A 15,839-nucleotide genomic window follows, 5' to 3' on the forward strand; every position below is an offset into this window, starting at 1 on the left:
CAGAAGGAAGCACGAGAGCCTGCGGGTGCCTGGTGGGCCCCACCCCACCTCACTGGAGCCCCTGCCCTTGCCACCGCCTGCGCGCTACAAAGCAGGCAGGGAAGGCCCTGCACCCACGGCTTCACCCTCCAGGGTGTCGGCACCCTGAGCTGCCCCAGGCCCCCGGATTCTCCACAGAGCTCCAGGGGCCTCACTCCTGAAGGGCTGTGCGCCTGAATCCCGGAGGGCGCCCTGGCGTCATGCCTGCTGCAGCCCCTACTGCAGCCCACGGGCAGCAGAGCCCGGCCGTCAGAGCCCCGGCCGTCAGAGCCCCGGCCGTCAGAGCCCGCAGCCACCGGTGCCGGCGCTGAGGGCTGCACTCCATGAAGCCCTCTTCCCCCGCCCCCCACGGGCAGCAGAGCCCGGCCGTCAGAGCCCCGGCCGTCAGAGCCCCGGCCGTCAGAGCCCGCAGCCACCGGTGCCGGCGCTGAGGGCTGCACTCCATGAAGCCCTCCTCCCCCGCACCGCCATCGGAATTCCCGAAGGCTGTCTTCACACAGAAGGAGCCCTAGTTCTGAGTGGTTCAGAGAAAGGCTCAGCCTCCAGCCACCTATAGTGAGAAGGGACAAGGGAGGGGCCTCCAGCACCGTCCCATCTGGTCAGGCCCCTGCACAGGGCTGCGCCTCACACACGTGCATGTATATACACTACGCGTGTGCACTGCCTGAAGTGCCACACGCACGTACACACACTAGCACGCACGCCATGAACAGCCCACACGCCCCGCCTGAGCCCCAGCTGACACCTCACTCAGCTTCCTCTGTTGCTGGTGCCTCGTCCCCAGACCCAGGACGTCGGTGCCGGCACCTGTTGCTACACAGTTGCAGACCTCATCCAAACTTCGGTGGCATTCCCACCTGTGTTCCTCTGTTGCAGGACCCCCTGCAGAACCCCACGCTGCGGTCGGTCACCTCTCTTCAGACCCTGGGCAGTTGGAAGGCTGCTGGCCAGGTCCCGTGTTTGGGTCCGTCTGCTGACCCCGGTGCCTGCAGTGAGGCTATCTGGGCAGGCATCCTATGGGAGGGGGACAGTTGTCCTTTTCGGGTCATGCTGCGGCCGTGCCCATCGCTGACATGTTGACTGCCGCATGAAGGCCTGCTGATGAGGCCTCAAGGTTGGCCACCTGGCCTGGAGCTGGCTGGGGGGAAACACTATGCCAGGTACCTCGCCAGGCACAGACCCTGCGGATATAAATCAGACTTGTGGGTGGACCAGTTGCTCTGGCCATTCTGTGAAATGAGCAAGGCCCGGCTTCCCTGGGTCTTCAGGGGGTGACTCTGTCCCAGCTCCTTTCTCTCAGTTCCACCCCCCTTCGGGGGTCCTGCCCTCACGGGGAAAGGATTAGCAGTCAGAATACCTGATGTCCCCAATGTCCCCGGCTATAGCCACTGGCCAGGCCCCGTGCATCTGTGGGTGACAAGGGCCAAGGGTTCTAGCTCAGCCCCTCATCAGCTGTCCGAGGGTGCAGCCCGCCCTGTGCAAGCAGAGCCGAACGGCAGACACGCCGGGATCCAGCCGCCCTGCACGCCCATCACTGAACATAGTAGATTTTACCCATGCTGTGGTCTGAACTGGGGCCCTATGACTAACTGGAGAAGAGGTAGATTTAGGGGTGTTCTCCCACCCAGGCGGGTCGTGGAGGCTGCCCACCCCCGACCCCGACATGCCTTCGGCCTTCTCGTCATACCCGGAAGGGGGCCTGGCACGCAGCAAGAGCTGGTCAGGTGTCTGGAAGACACCGCTGTCGCTTACTGGGTGCAGGGTGCACACCCATGGGACGCCAAGTGCTCTGGGGCCGGAGAGCCTGGGGGTGCAGCTCCTGGCTCACTGGCCACGTGACCCAGGAGGCTGCTGGCCTCTGGGCCTCGGCTTGTCCCCAGTGCAGCAGAGTCCAACGGGCCAGGTGGGCCGCGTCTCGATTCTCTCATCACTGGTACCCCATGCAGGCGGCCGGGTGAACGAATGGGGTGAGCGGCTGCGCTCTGACGCAGCTTCACTGACCAGTGTCTCAGGAGCCCCTGCGAGCACGTGCGAGGGCTGGAGTGGGCGGGGACGCGAGGGCCCGCAGATGGCTCCCAGTGCGGCCACCCACATGCTCCACGCCGGCCCTGGCCCTCTTCCTCACCTCACAGGCCCACGAAGCCTCCTGGGTGGATGGCACAGCCCGGCCAGGGAAGAGTTACGTGCTTGCTGAAAGAAAGCGCATGTCGCTCCAAGAGAAAACACACTGACAAGGCCTGGAGTTCTCATCTGCAACCCTGGCAGCAGAGGACAGTACGGTGTCATCCACAGGTCATCCAGGGAGGACAACCCCCCGAAAGTCGTCACTCTGAGCATATGTCATCCATGTACCCCATCCAAGGGGAATACCAGAAAAAAATGAGCGAACTGGCCGGGAACTGGAGCAGAGGCCACAAGACTGGCGTCGACGAGACTGAGGGAAGAGCCGTGCGTAGGCGGCGGCGCGCAGTGGCCACGGGCGGAGCGAGTGCGTGACATGTGAGTCATGCACCATTCCGCGTGGGAGCCGCACCCATGAAGCTGAGTGAGAGGTGAAAAGGGCTGCCGAGCGCCCGCTGGCGGCTCCCACCGCCTCTTCACAGTCAGGCTGCCGAGACACAGGCCGGCGTGGGCGCAGACGTGGACCCTCACGGCCTTCACGACCGAGGACAGAGTATTTTCCATAAGGCCACAATGTGCACCTGGCCGCAAAGAGATTAATGAAAATGATTTTATTATAATACAACGAAACTTAAAATAGCAAAAAAGGTCACACACATACCCCCAATCTTAACACTCAGAAACTAAGAAATGCATTCCTAGGTAACCCTCACATAAAACAGGAAATCGAATCTGAACACGCGAGCTTTCTGGAAAGCCACAAAAATGTAAACACGTCTCAGTGGAGCTAGAAGCTCACCCGACACAGCACTCGGCCCCTCGGCGGCAAGAACGACAGTGAGGGATTGTGACCCATCTTAGGAAATGAGAACAAGAACAAGAAAACACATTTTAAAAAGTGGAAAGAGGGAATAACGAAGATAAACCTAGAAATTAAGCAGAAAACAAGCAAGTAAAAAGAAGAAACGATAAAGCATTTTTTCTAAAAGAAAATAAACGCGAAACCCCTTGCCCTGCGGAGAACACTGATTAAGGAACCTCTGGAGCCCACACGAGCAGGAACCGCAGAGGACAGCGGGGGCCGAGGGGGACAGGCACACAGCCTGCAAAGCTGGGACAGCTGTTAGGAAACCTGGAGCAACAGGTTATAAATTACCAAAATAACTTCAAATAAGGGAAAGCATGAGCAGGAAAGACAAGGCACTGGAAAGACGATTAGGGGTGACCGAATGAAGGAAAGCACCGGGAACAGACAGGCCCAGCTGCGGGCGACCCAGCCCCAAGCTGGGAGCATAGTGACTCCAGCGTGATTTTAACTTTTCCAAGACAAATAAAAAGATGAAAAACTGGAATTCATCTCATGAAACCAGTATAATTTAATAGAAAAACCTGATACAGTACCACAAAAAAAGAAAGAAAACTATAGACAAATGTCGCTTATAGGTGAAGATAAAGAGGAGACTAGCAAAGAGAAGCCGTGAAGCACCTGCGGGTCACGCTGCGGTACGCAGCAGGTCCGGGCCGGGCTCACGGGTGGCTCGGTGACTGACTTAAGTCATTGCAAATTAGCACAGAATATTCAGAGAACCAAATCAGTGAACACGGACAAGAAATGTGACAAAATTCAGCCATCGTTATTAATAACACGAATTAAAATAGATTAAGAAATTCAAACTCTGCACACACAGTGGCAAAGATCTTTCTACACGGAGAGACACAGAACTGTCCCCAGGCCTGTGGGGAGCAGCTGTGGCACTGGCCGTGTCTGCCAGGATTTCCTTGGAGGGTCTGGCAAACGCGAGAAGATAAGACAATCAAACAAGTGACATAACATTAAGAAAAAAACAGATAAAGTTGTATGTGCTAACGACATGATTGTAAACCTACAGACTTCCCTTTATCCTAGTTTAAAAAACTAAAATTCAGTAAGAAAGCGTGACACGAGGCGAGTGTGCAAAAGTGAGTGGCTTTTCACTCCTCGAGCAGCAGGGACCCGGAAGGGCAGTGAGGACGCTGCTCCAGCTGCAGTGAAGGCCAGGGGCACAGTCCCTGCGCCTGTGCGGTGGGCGAGCTGCTCGCTCCCACAGCTCAAGACGCCTCTCCCTCACCTGCAGCCTCCTGCCCTCCACCTGGGGGGTGGGGGGCAGTGGAAAGGCCCCGTCCGGCCCCTGGAGGGTGAAGAGTGGAGAAAGTGGCGGCCCCTTTCCCCAGGGCCACATCTTGGAAGAGGCCCGTGTCCCTCCGTTCGTGCTCTCCTGGGGGAAGGCCACCATGCTGGGTGAGCGCCGAATCAAGTCAGACTGGGCTGCAGGGCAGGTGGGGTCTTCCCAGAAAGCACCGAGCAGGTCAGGGAGGGACACCTTTCTGGGACGCCCTTCAAAGGAGCTCCAACCCAATTCCATCCCATCTCGGGGTTGACAAGTGTTTGGGTTTCACCACGAGTGTGGGCTGTGGATTTTCAAGACCACTGCAGAGGTGGGTGAGGGGCGCGAGCCTCCTGCTCTGTCGCAGGAATGGAAAATGGTGCAGCCGCTGTGAGAACTGTGCAAGTTCCTCAAAGATGTAACAGTAGAAGCACCGCAAGACCTAGAACAATCTATAACAGAACCACCCACTCCTAGCGCACGCCCACAGGAGCGAGCGCGGGGTCTCGGGGAGGGGGCTGCACGCCGTGCTCACAGCAGCGTGTTCGCTGCCCGAACGTGGACGCGACCCGAGCGTCCGTGAACGCACGAGGGTGAGCCATCGTGGTCCGTCCTCGCGGTGGAAGGCGACTCGGCCTCAGAGAGGAAGGAAACCCTGGCAGGCCTGCGACACGGATGGACCTGGAGGACATTACTCTAAGCCCTCAAGTCACAAAGGACAAATGCTGTATAACTCTACTTACACGAGGTCCCTAGAGTTGCCACATTCATAAAGCAGGACGGCGGTCGTCAGGAGTGGAGGGTAGGGGACAGGGAGTGAGTGTTCGGTGGGGACAGGGTGTTAGATACACAGGATGAGGAGCTGAGAATGGTGCTGAGGCCGCGCGACGAGGCAAATGTGTCTAATGCCACTGAGCTGTCCACTTAAAAATAGTGAAGATGGCAGAAACAGACGAGCAAACAAAAACACCTCATAACTTGCTGTTCTCCTATTCTTAGCAAGGTTTAGCCAATTTTTTTTTTTTTTTTAAAGTGCAAACAAAAAAACCCACGACCTTTGCAAAGACTGCCTCAAGCCTTCGGCGGGCTCTCATGGCACGGCCAGTCCTGAGTCTTGTCCTTCCCTTACGTCGCCCAGCGGCCAGGGGACCTAACTGATTACACCACCCACTGGTGGGACAGCTGGTTTCCTTATGTGTCACGTCACTCAGTCGCAGAACCCGCTGACGAGGCTTCAGTGAGGGCCGACCGTGCTGAGGAGTTCTGCTCTACCACCTCTGCCTGTGTTCTCCTAGCTGTCACGAAGGAGGGCATTCTCAAACGCCGCACTCTGCCATGTTTGCTCAGGCCCTGGCTTCTGGATTCGGATGAAGACACCATGGTAAATGTGACTGGACAAACAGGCCTGTGTTCGTGGGAGGCCGACTGTCGCACCGAGGTGGACAAACCTGCATTTGTGGCCAGACAGAAGCACACATCCTCCCAAACTGCAGCCCAGCTGTGGCGCAGCCTCCAGGAAAGTGGGGCTAGCAGTCTTGGTGACGCTCGGCCAGAGCTTGGGCTCTCTGACGCCCCTACGAGCCAGGCGTGTTGCCGGGGTCGTGCTGCAGGTGGTCCAGCAGGCAAGGCGCCACTAGCATTGCTCCAGGGGAAGAGCAGAAGGCGGCGGGGCTCCCTGCCCCGCACCCCCTCCTTCCCAGTCCTTCCAGCACTGCCGAGGCCGCCAAACTTAGTCCGGGACCTACGCTGCCCTGCCCAAGCAGGGTGCTCAGAGAACCCCTTGTCCTGAAGGGCGTTCGGAGCGGGGAGGCGGGCGGGCTCTGGGCGAGTGGGGCCAGCAGCTCGGCTTTGAAGCGCCTGGGAGCTGAGCGCAGTCTGCCCACTCTCCCAACAACTGTCGGCCTGTACTCCGGAGGCGAATCCTTGCCTGCCTGCACTAGACCGGCTCCCGATGGAAAACAAAGCCAGGTGGGACAGGTGTGACCAGGTGCTCCTCTGGTCAAGGTGAAAGAAGCCCAGACACAGGGAGGAGGAGCTGAGAGGAGGGACAGTAGGTGAGGGGGCCACGACTGGGGACTGTCGGCCTCCAAGACTGCAGCAGCTCTGGGCGAGCTGTGTGTGCAGAGGCTGTGGTGTCTGGAAGGAACAACCCTTGGTAAATGTCTGGTGACTGGGTGAGTGAGCAGACAAATGTGTGCCTGTGTGACTGGCAGGGTCCCCCTCAGGTGCCAGACGCCAGGCCTGTACTCTGGCCTGCCCCCCAGCCCAAGTTGAGTCGGGCCTGTGCCACGCCCAGGGAGGGCCCTGAAGGAGCCCTTGTTGGCCAGGCCTAGAGGGCCCTCAGCCAGGACCCGGAGAGGTGACCAGACCTTCCCTGTACAACCGGAGCCCAGCACCTGGGGGCATCCTGGGTTCTGTGCCCCGCGGCAGGGCCACAGCCGAGGCCAGAGCTCAGCCAGCACTCCCTGCCCTCGGCAGCTCACAGACTCTGACTCCTCGAGACCCACCCCGTCAGGGGGGACTCTACAGCTGCCTAAAGGCCACTTTTGGGCTAAAGACACTACTTAAAACTGCAGATCTCCTGGGCGGGGGGCTCGTCAGTGCTCATCCTGTGCTTAGACTAGTCTGAGCTACGGCAGGCTGGGGTCAGGGGAGGGGATGCCCACTGTGGCTATGGTCAGGGGGTGGGGAGCAGTCAGGGAGCATGGAGTAGAGTCCTGGCCTGCAGCCACGCTCTCGAGCCTCATTCCCCTAAAACCACCTCGAGGGCAACTGACCACAGACTTACAGGAAGGGACCCTGGCATTAGTGTCAGCCAGTTAACCGAGCACTCACTGAGTGACAGAAAATCTACTGGAAGTATTCTGTCCACCTCCTGCCCCTCCTCCCGCAGACTTGGGGAGCAGGGCTTTTGTCTATTGAGGGCACTTCTGTGTCCTCAGCACTGAGGTCCAGAAGGTGCTTGATATCTGTTAATGAATGAATTCACCTTGGGCAGGTGCTTGGGGGTCCCCACCTAGTGCACAGAGGAACCCTCTGTTCGTAGGCGGTCGCCTTGAAGAGTGTTTCCCCGATGCTCCGCGGCTTGACCCTCGGCAGGAGGCAGAAGTAGCACCCTGGTCTGCAGAAGGGGCGCCGGAGGGTCAGAGCATTGTCTGGGACTCACAGTGTAAGCAGCTCCCAACTGGCCAGGCTCCTTGCCCAAGCCCCAGTCCAGCCCAAAGGGCCACAGGTCACCTGTCCCAGAACCTCTGTGTTCCTTCTGAGCACAGCAAAGAATTGGGTCCTGTCCCCCATCCCGTTGTGTCCCAAGAATCCCCTCGGGCTGATCAAGAGGGAGCACACTCCACCAAAGGCAGCACCCCTCCCAGGCCAGGCCTGCCCCGCCCCAGGTCTCCTGGCCTTTGTCCCCACTGGACACACACCCCAGGCGCCGCCTTTCCGCGTGGTGTTGGGGGCTGGGAGCGCAGCCTCGGATGACACTGGGCGGCGGCGTTGCAGGGCAAGCCCTGAGGCCACCAGAGCCGGACAGCAGGTGAGAACGGCCTGTGCCTGGGTGGACCGTGGGGGAGCAGACGAGCGTTTCCTAACCAACGGGCCTGCGAAGATGTCCCTGGCCACGATGTCCTGCTTCTGTCCTCAAACAGGACTGGCTGCTCCTCCAAGGAGAACAAGACATAAGAGCTGGTACGCGCCACCTGCCATTCCACCCATGCTCCCTCGCACGCGTGTGACCACGCCGATCCCAGACGGTGCAGCCCTCCCTCACCACGTCACAGGGACTGCACGCGGGGACTGCACACGGCGACTGACACACACACTCACACCCATCGGATGGCGCCGAGGCCCAGCACAGCTGGCCAGGCAGAGTGGCTAGACTGGAGAGCCAGGCCCCGTCCTCCCGGGGGCTTCCTTCTGAGAAACACAGTTGCTTTTCATGAAACGCCCTGTGTCTGCACGGAAGACCCAGGCGGCCCCTCCTCGCAGACCCGCAAGTGGTCCCGTGGGCCCCTGTTGGTTACTTGAAATGCAGGGGGGATCATTTGTTTTCGTTTGCGTTCTATTATCGATTCTATTTATTTTCTCACTCTCTTTTTTGGAGCATGTAAAACATTAACAAGGTTCCAAAAACCAGAGTGCTTCCTGTTTACGCTTGTAAGACCCCTGCAGTTCTGAGGACTGTCCCACCTTCTCCCTAGTTCCCAGACCTCGTGACTCGAGTTCTAAAAACATGTTCCAGCCGGTGAGTGGCAATAAACTTCAGAATCTGTCAGCACGTCCTGTGTGCGCCGGCATCCTTGTGGGGTGGGGGTGGCTGCCTCCCCACCCTGAGGGAGGGGACGCTTCCTCGAGGCCCCCTCTCAGCTCTGGGAGGCGAGGAGGTGTCCCAGGCCTCGCTTCGCCAGCCGGCACCGCACCAGGCTGTGGCTTGGCTGCGGAGCGCTGGCTGCCCCGCCACCCCCACCGCTGGCTTTGGCACCACCTCCAGGGAGACACTAGGAAGGGCTTGATGGGAAAGCAGAGCAGGAGGGAGCGAGAGGAGGGAGGGGGCGGGGGGAGGAAAAGACAAAGAAAGGGGTGCGGCGAGTGAAGAGTGACCTCAGCTGGAGGGGCCTCTGCTGGCTTCAGAGGCAGCACGGCAGCGCTGAGGGAAGTCATCTCCCCTGCGTCCCATCCGCCCTCTCTGCCGGCCGCGGCGGAGGACCCGGGGTGCCATCCTACGCATAAGTTGGAGCTTGGGTTCTGGCTGAGACGGCCTGATGCCACAGCCCGGCTGCCTGTCTTCCTGCTACTTCTGCTGGGTGAGTATCCCTTGTACCTCTGTCCCTCACCCCAGAGTCGCCCCAGACCCCTGGTGCTTTCCCGGGGGAACCTGAAGCACCCAGAGGGCAGCCCGAGCCGGCCCTGTGGTCCTCAGAGCGAGTCTACAGAGTTCACCCTCGAGGCTCTGGGTGCCCTCGGCCGGCAGTGCCGGGGGCGTGGAATCGGGGATGCCATGCCTGTGCGAGCCGGGTGTAAGCTCCCGGTGCCAGCGCCCTAAGCCTGCCAGGCAGCCTGGGGATCCTGCAGACACGCCTGCAAATCCAGCTGTAACCTGACCGGTTCCGCTTTCCTGCGCAGGGCTCAGGCCAAGCCTGAGCCGAGAGGTGGAGCCCAGAGGAATGTTCAGGGGCTGTCCCTCGTCCCTTCCCCTCCCTGCACACCCCGCAGGGCAGGGTGTCTGAGGCTGGCAATGCCAGCATGTGGCGCGCTCCCTCATCTCCTAGGTGATGGAAACCCCAACCCTGACCACCAGCAGCGCCCTCTGGGCTCTCCTTCTGGCCACACTCGGCTCTGCGGCCGGCCAGCCACTGGGGGGAGACACCGTGTGCACAGCCCGGCCCCTGGCCAAGTACAGCATCACCTTCACGGGCAAGTGGAGCCAGACGGCCTTCCCCAAGCAGTACCCTCTGTTCCGGCCCCCCGCACAGTGGTCTTCCCTGCTGGGTAAGTGACGTCCCTGCTGCCTGCTCTCTGTGTGTCCTCCTGGGAGCGGACAGTCACCCAACGGCTTCTCCACACTTCACAGTTTGGAGAGCGCTCTCATTTAATACACTTCATTGCAAGAAATACTTGCTGGGTGCCTACCACATGCCAGCTGCTGATGACCTGGGCTCTGGGGTCATGGTGGGAACAGGATGGCCAGAGTCATGGGGAGGGCCAGCTGGACACCGGCCCCACCAGCAGCGTGAGGCTGCGGGGCGTCCGCACGCTGCGGGTGGGAAGGAGGGCTGGCGTGCACTCTGGGTGGCTGCTCAGGCGGCGGGTCCACAGGGGCCGTGCACAGCTCCGACTACAGCCTGTGGAGACAGGACCAGTACGCCAGCAACGGGCTGAGGGACTTCGCGGAGCGCGGCGAGGCCTGGGCCCTGATGAAGGAGATCCAGGCTGCCGGGGAGAGGCTGCAGAGCGTGCACACAGTGTTCTCGGCGCCCGCCGTGCCCAGCGGCACCGGGCAGACCTCTGCGGAGCTCGAGGCCCAGGCCAGGCACTCGCTCGTGAGTGGCGGGCGGCGTGAGGGAGTGCAGGGGTGTGGGTGGGCTGTGGTGGCGGCCTTGCTGAGCGCCCGGCTCCCTCCCCCAGGTGTCCTTTGTGGTCCGCATCGTCCCCAGCCCCGACTGGTTTGTGGGTATCGACAGTCTGGACCTGTGTGATGGGGACCACTGGAGGGAGGAGGTCTCCGTGGACCTCTACCCACACGATGCCGGAACAGACAGTGGCTTCACCTTCTCCTCCCCCAACTTTGCGACCATCCCACAGGACACGGTGACCGAGGTGAGGGTATGACGGCCCTTAGAGAAGGTGTGATGGCACTGGCCATTTGGGACAGCTCTTGCCGCCCAGCTGTGCCCATTGTTTAGATGGCACCTGTCGGGTCCCAGTGAGCAGGGGTGCAGCTACCCGAGAAGACAAGGAGCTGGTGGCGCTGCAGGTGGGGAGGGAGGGCAGGAGCAAGGAGGGGCCTGGAGGAGGCCAGGCCTCCCTGGTCCATTTCCCAGGCCACGGGCCCAGCACCCCAAGGAGCCACAGAGGCCTCACTGGGCTGTGTCACTAAGCAGCAGCCCAGGTTTGAGTCTGTTTTCTGTGCAACTCTGCTGGACCCCATCCCAGCTCCATCTGGGGCCACGCACACAGCAGGTGCAGGTGGGCTGCTGCATCCTCGGCCAGTGCTGACGCCCCCTCCCACACTCCCCAGATAACATCCTCCTCTCCCAGCCACCCGGCCAACTCCTTCTACTACCCGCGGCTGAAGACCCTGCCCCCCATCGCCAGGGTGACCCTGGTGCGGCTCCGGCAGAGCCCCAGGGCCTTCATCCCGCCCGCCATGGATCTGGCGGGCAATGACATCCTGGACAGCCTCTCAGGTAAGCCGGGCTCCCGCCCCACCGCGTGGCCGACCGCCACGTTCCCTGACCTCAACAGTCTTGATTCTGGGGCCAAGCGCTCAGGCTTATGGAAGCTGCATGTCCACCACTGGAGTGTGGGGGCAGATTTGTGTGTCACACGGGGACTTGCTCCGCCCTCACTGCGACAGGCAACTGTGGATCTTGAGCCTTCTGTGCCGGCTTTCACCCTCAGACTAACCCCAAAGGTGACTGTCCGCCCTGGAGAAAGAGAAAGCGATACACAGAGGCCAGAAACGCCCAAGTGTCTGTGAAGTGGCAGTGACAACACCTTGACATCTGCCACTCTACTGGAGGCCAAGCTGGTTGCCACATGACCCCATGAAGGGCGACAGACAGTCCAGGGACGAGGCCACGTTGTCCACCTCTATGGCACTCCCCCACGGCAACTCCAACTTGCAGATGAGGTCACCCAATTCTAAGCCAGGCTGCTGGGTGTGACATCCCCACCACCAGGCCAAACCAGACCAGGCCATCAAGGCTACCAGGGACACTAGGGGTCCAGGAAGGGAATCAAACCAGGGAGAGGCTGCTGGTGCTCAGTCAGCCAGGCACCATGCTCAGGGCCACACGACTCTGCGTCTCTGAGTGACTTCAAAAATGAGTTCAAAACCACGAGGGCTCTGGGGTCGGAGTGTTTGGTACAAAATAACACGGGTCCGGGGGGTTCAGAACGTTCGAGAAGGATGACGCAGGTTCTGGGGATCAGAGCGTTTGGCACAAGATGACACGGGTCCAGAAGGTTCAGACACTCAGGAAGGATGACCCAGATACTAGAGATCAGAGCGTTTGGCACAAGATGACATGAGTCCAAAGGGTTCAGAACATTCGGGAAGGATGACGCAGATTCTGGCGGTCAGAGCGTTTGGCACGAAGACGTGGGTGCTGAGAAATTTGGTAGCTGATTGATTCAAACTCAAAACTGAAGACTGAACCCTTGCCCAACATTTGTGAGTGAGAGCTCACATGTCCACAGCCCAGAAGTGAGGTATGGAATAACCCCAGCCCCGTCAGAGGTGTGCACGTGGCCCATGTCACAACTGACAGGAAGGTCACCTCACTCAGTGGGTCCCTCTGTACCCTCCCCAGCAAAGGGGTTGGTGGGGTGTCAGCGGAGGTGACAGGGAACCTGTGTGTCGGGTGCTAGCTGAGCATGGGGGCCACACTCCCACTGTGGTCAGCTCCAAAACACGTCAGGAGATCTAGACTCTCAGTGTGTGCCCCCTGAAGGACGTTTCCCAACAGGAGCAGTCCCCACTCTCTCCTCTGGGAACACAGCTAAGAGTCTCTCGGGGCTCCTACCACCATGGTGCCAGAGTCAGTCCCAAAGCCCCGGCTCTCAGCAGAGAAACATGACGTCAAGTCAGTTCAGTGGCTTTTTAGGTGCATTGGTGGCATCTTCTTGCAACTGACTCTGAACCGTGCTGAGAACAGCTAGTATTTCCTCTGCACGCCACAGTCTGGAGCTGGTCTGGGGGTGAACCGCCCTGGGGCTCCTCCCGCTCCCCCACCACACACTCATGGGTCTCCCCTGTGCTTGGTCCAGTTCCAGAAACGCCACTGGACTGTGAGGTCTCCCTGTGGTCCTCCTGGGGGCTGTGTGGAGGTCCATGCGGGAAGCTGGGAGCCAAGAGCAGGACACGCTATGTCCGCGTGCAGCCCGCCAACCACGGGGCGCCCTGCCCGGAGCTGGAGGAGGAAGCGGAGTGCATCCCTGACAACTGTGTGTGAGCCCTGCCTGGTGGCCCTGGCCCAGTCTCTGGGGTTGGGGCCACACAGCGAGCGGGCTCAGTGGGCAACGCTGTCATCACCTCTCTGAGCTCCGCTGCTGACAGACGCCTCTGCACAGACGTGCCTTGGGCCGTGAGCAGGCGCCTCCTTGCTGCAAGTTCTCCCTCGCGGCCCCCACGTCCGAGGCCTGCCCGCTCGTGGAGGCTCAGTCTGCGCTAAGTCACACCGGTGCCATTTTCACTGTGTGGTGCATTGTCCTCCATGCAGAGGACGTGCACACAGCGCCCGGCTGGTCGGTGCTGCAGGAGAGCCAGGCGCCCAGGCCCGGGCGACCCAGACTGCTCGCGGCTGAGGAATGCCTCCGACCTGGTGCCTGGGCAGCTGCTGGCCCCGCAGCCCCGCACCCACACCTGCTCCTCAGAGCGAGGCTGCCACCCGGCGCTTACTGCTCCTGGCACCTGACCAGGTAGCACAGCAAGAGACAAGTAAAGGGGGGCAGGCTGGGACACTTCACCTGTCATTGTCACGTTACCAATCTGTGCACCTGAATAAAGACAATCTGTTTCTTGACATCAGTGGCTGTGGCCTCGCATTTCCCAGATGGGCGCTGGGCGAGGGCAGGATAAGCAGACACAGGCCACTTACCCATCTCTGGAGTACTGCCTTGCCCCGGACTTCACAGAAGGGCACATGGCAAGAAACAGAATAACGTAAAAATGGTGTTCAGACCCACTGCACACATGCAGCACGTACAATGGCTGACAGGACGATGACAGGCACGAAAAGGAGCATGACTATGTCCCCTCCCCCAGGCCACTGACCATCAAGGTCCCTGACCTTAGGGAGATGCCCCTGAGGGCTCAGTGCTTCTGGCACTGGTCTGAGATCAAGGGTTCACGACCTCGTGCTACCAGAATGCATTATTCGGGGGTTCTAGGCTGAGGCTAGGCTCAGCCCCTGGAGAACAGTGGGGGACGGGGAGCCCTGCATTCTAAGAAACACTCTCACACCATCTTCCCCCTGCTGGGACTCCTGGAGAATCAGGTCCCACTGCCCCCTCTCCTCGCACCCGCCCGCTGCAAAGGCACAGCCTTTCTTACACTTGGCTCTGCGTAGAAAAGAAAAAATTAGCCTTGAAAATTCCTGAATATAAGCCCATGCTCACAAGGGCATGAGATGTGAAAAATCCTACTTAAAAGTTTCGCTTAAAAAATCCTGGGCTGGTAACGTCCTGAGGCAACTGGAAGAAATTAGCACGAATCCTCCCTGGAGACCACACCAGGGTCTCAGGACTCAAAGAATTCCCACCGTAACATGAACTCACAAATCAAAACCCATCAAACACATGGGAAAACCAGTAGGACACCTCTAAGTCAGAGGAAATAGCAGACTTCAAGATCAGACCCAAAAAGCCGCCGGTGTTGGGATTACTACGTATAGGATATGATCGAGCATGTTGACCATGTTCCCAAGCCTGAGTGCAAAACTCAGAAGTAGACCTCAATGCTGAGCGCACAGCCAGATTACAGATGGACCACACACTCTGGTCAAATGGCAGAGGCCGGCAGACCGGATTCACAAACCACCTGCTCCTTACAGGACATGTAAAATCCCGTAAGGACACTACAAGACTGGGGCAGGATACTGCGGTGGAGACCCCTGTGGACATCCACGACTGCCTTCCCCTCCTTAAGGGAGCAAGCGGTGGGCGGGGCCCTGGGCAGGGGGAGAAACGACAAGTATCATTTGGGGCCAGAACATTTACTGCTCGTGTGAGATGCTCCAAACCCCAAAGCACATGTCAACAAAGAGAGGCTTTTGAGAAGCCACCAGAGGCCGACATACTGAGGACACCCACCCTGGAGAGGATCTGGGATCTACAGTCGATTTGGAAACAATCTCTGCTGTATTAAAGCACTGAGATTAGAGAGACAAACGCTGGAAGCCAGCCAAGGACTCCCGTGCTCGACGCGAGTGCTCCGGTTCTGGAGAAGGGGGTGGAGGACGCTGCTGCCGGCGCTGGTGCTGGGGTGGCGGTACTGATGATGGTGACGGTGGTGACGGTGGTGATGATGATAGTGATGACGATGTCGTGACGGTGGCGATGATACCGATAACGGTAATAGTGGTGATGGCGATGGTGGTGCCGGACACTCTTGCAGGAAGGCAGCTGGGTCCGCCCTCACTGATGAGCCCACCTCTGAGCAGAAGAGGCAGGTGTGGTGTCATGGCAAGGCTTTGAGTGAGAAATAACAAGTCATCAGTGTACGACGTAAAGAGTACACTGGTCGTTTTGACAGCAGAGGGGGGCGCGGGGCGGCGGGGGAAGGGATGGGCTAGGAGTCACGAACACGGAGGACAGGGAGGTCTGTCCACAGAGATATGGGGGAAGTGGGAGGAAATGGCCAAATGCTGGGTTCATTCTGATGTACGGGCAATACAGACACTCAGACTGGGGTCTCGCATGACTCCGGAGAGGTCTCCGTTGGTTCTGTTTGCAGTATTAACTTCAAGAAGGCTTGGGCCCAGCTGGGTCAGCCCAGGGAAAGGGAGGGAATGAGTGAGGACAGGTCACTGCTGAGGCTCCTGTTCGTTCTGTGGTGCTGGCGTGTACTGAACAGGGGAGGGACACCGAGCCAAACGAAGCTGTCCACACATCGACGTTGATAGCTGCAGGCCTCTCGCGCAGGCGAGAAATGTGTGTGCTGGGTTTTCAGGGGGCTACGGAGGGCCCAGCAGGTGGCAGGACCCAGAGCCAGGGTGTCAAGGAGGCGGCGGAAGTGCCAGCAGGGCACCTGCTGGAGGAACGGTCAGCAACACCAAGCAAGTAACGCGAGCGCGGCCGAGCCGCTGCTGGCGG

General features: G+C 59.6%; 1 protein-coding gene across 1 annotated transcript; it reads left to right on the forward strand.

Annotated features, from left to right (window-relative positions):
* The first annotated feature begins 8,878 nt into the window (after positions 1-8,878).
* On the forward strand, positions 8,879-13,551 carry SPON2 (spondin 2). The gene is made up of 6 exons (XM_006919047.3): positions 8,879-9,106; positions 9,572-9,791; positions 10,119-10,342; positions 10,428-10,619; positions 11,041-11,209; positions 12,795-13,551. Exons 1-6 carry the CDS (start codon positions 9,065-9,067, stop codon positions 12,977-12,979), a joined length of 1,032 nt encoding a protein of 343 aa, XP_006919109.1. The 5' UTR covers positions 8,879-9,064; the 3' UTR covers positions 12,980-13,551.
* Positions 13,552-15,839: the final 2,288 nt, after the last annotated feature.

This window comes from Pteropus alecto, unplaced genomic scaffold (genome assembly GCF_000325575.1).
Source record: "Pteropus alecto unplaced genomic scaffold, ASM32557v1 scaffold5, whole genome shotgun sequence".
In the NCBI taxonomy this organism is placed as follows: domain Eukaryota; kingdom Metazoa; phylum Chordata; class Mammalia; order Chiroptera; family Pteropodidae; genus Pteropus; species Pteropus alecto.

Excerpts from the sequence above, each read along its gene's own strand:
- SPON2 (XM_006919047.3), top strand. The coding sequence starts at position 9,065 with ATGCCACAGCCCGGCTGCCTGTCTTCCTGCTACTTCTGCTGG. Across the intron at positions 9,792-10,118 it reads ACAGTGGTCTTCCCTGCTGG|GGGCCGTGCACAGCTCCGAC; the intron begins GTAAGTGACGTC and ends GCGGGTCCACAG. Across the intron at positions 11,210-12,794 it reads CATCCTGGACAGCCTCTCAG|TTCCAGAAACGCCACTGGAC; the intron begins GTAAGCCGGGCT and ends TGCTTGGTCCAG.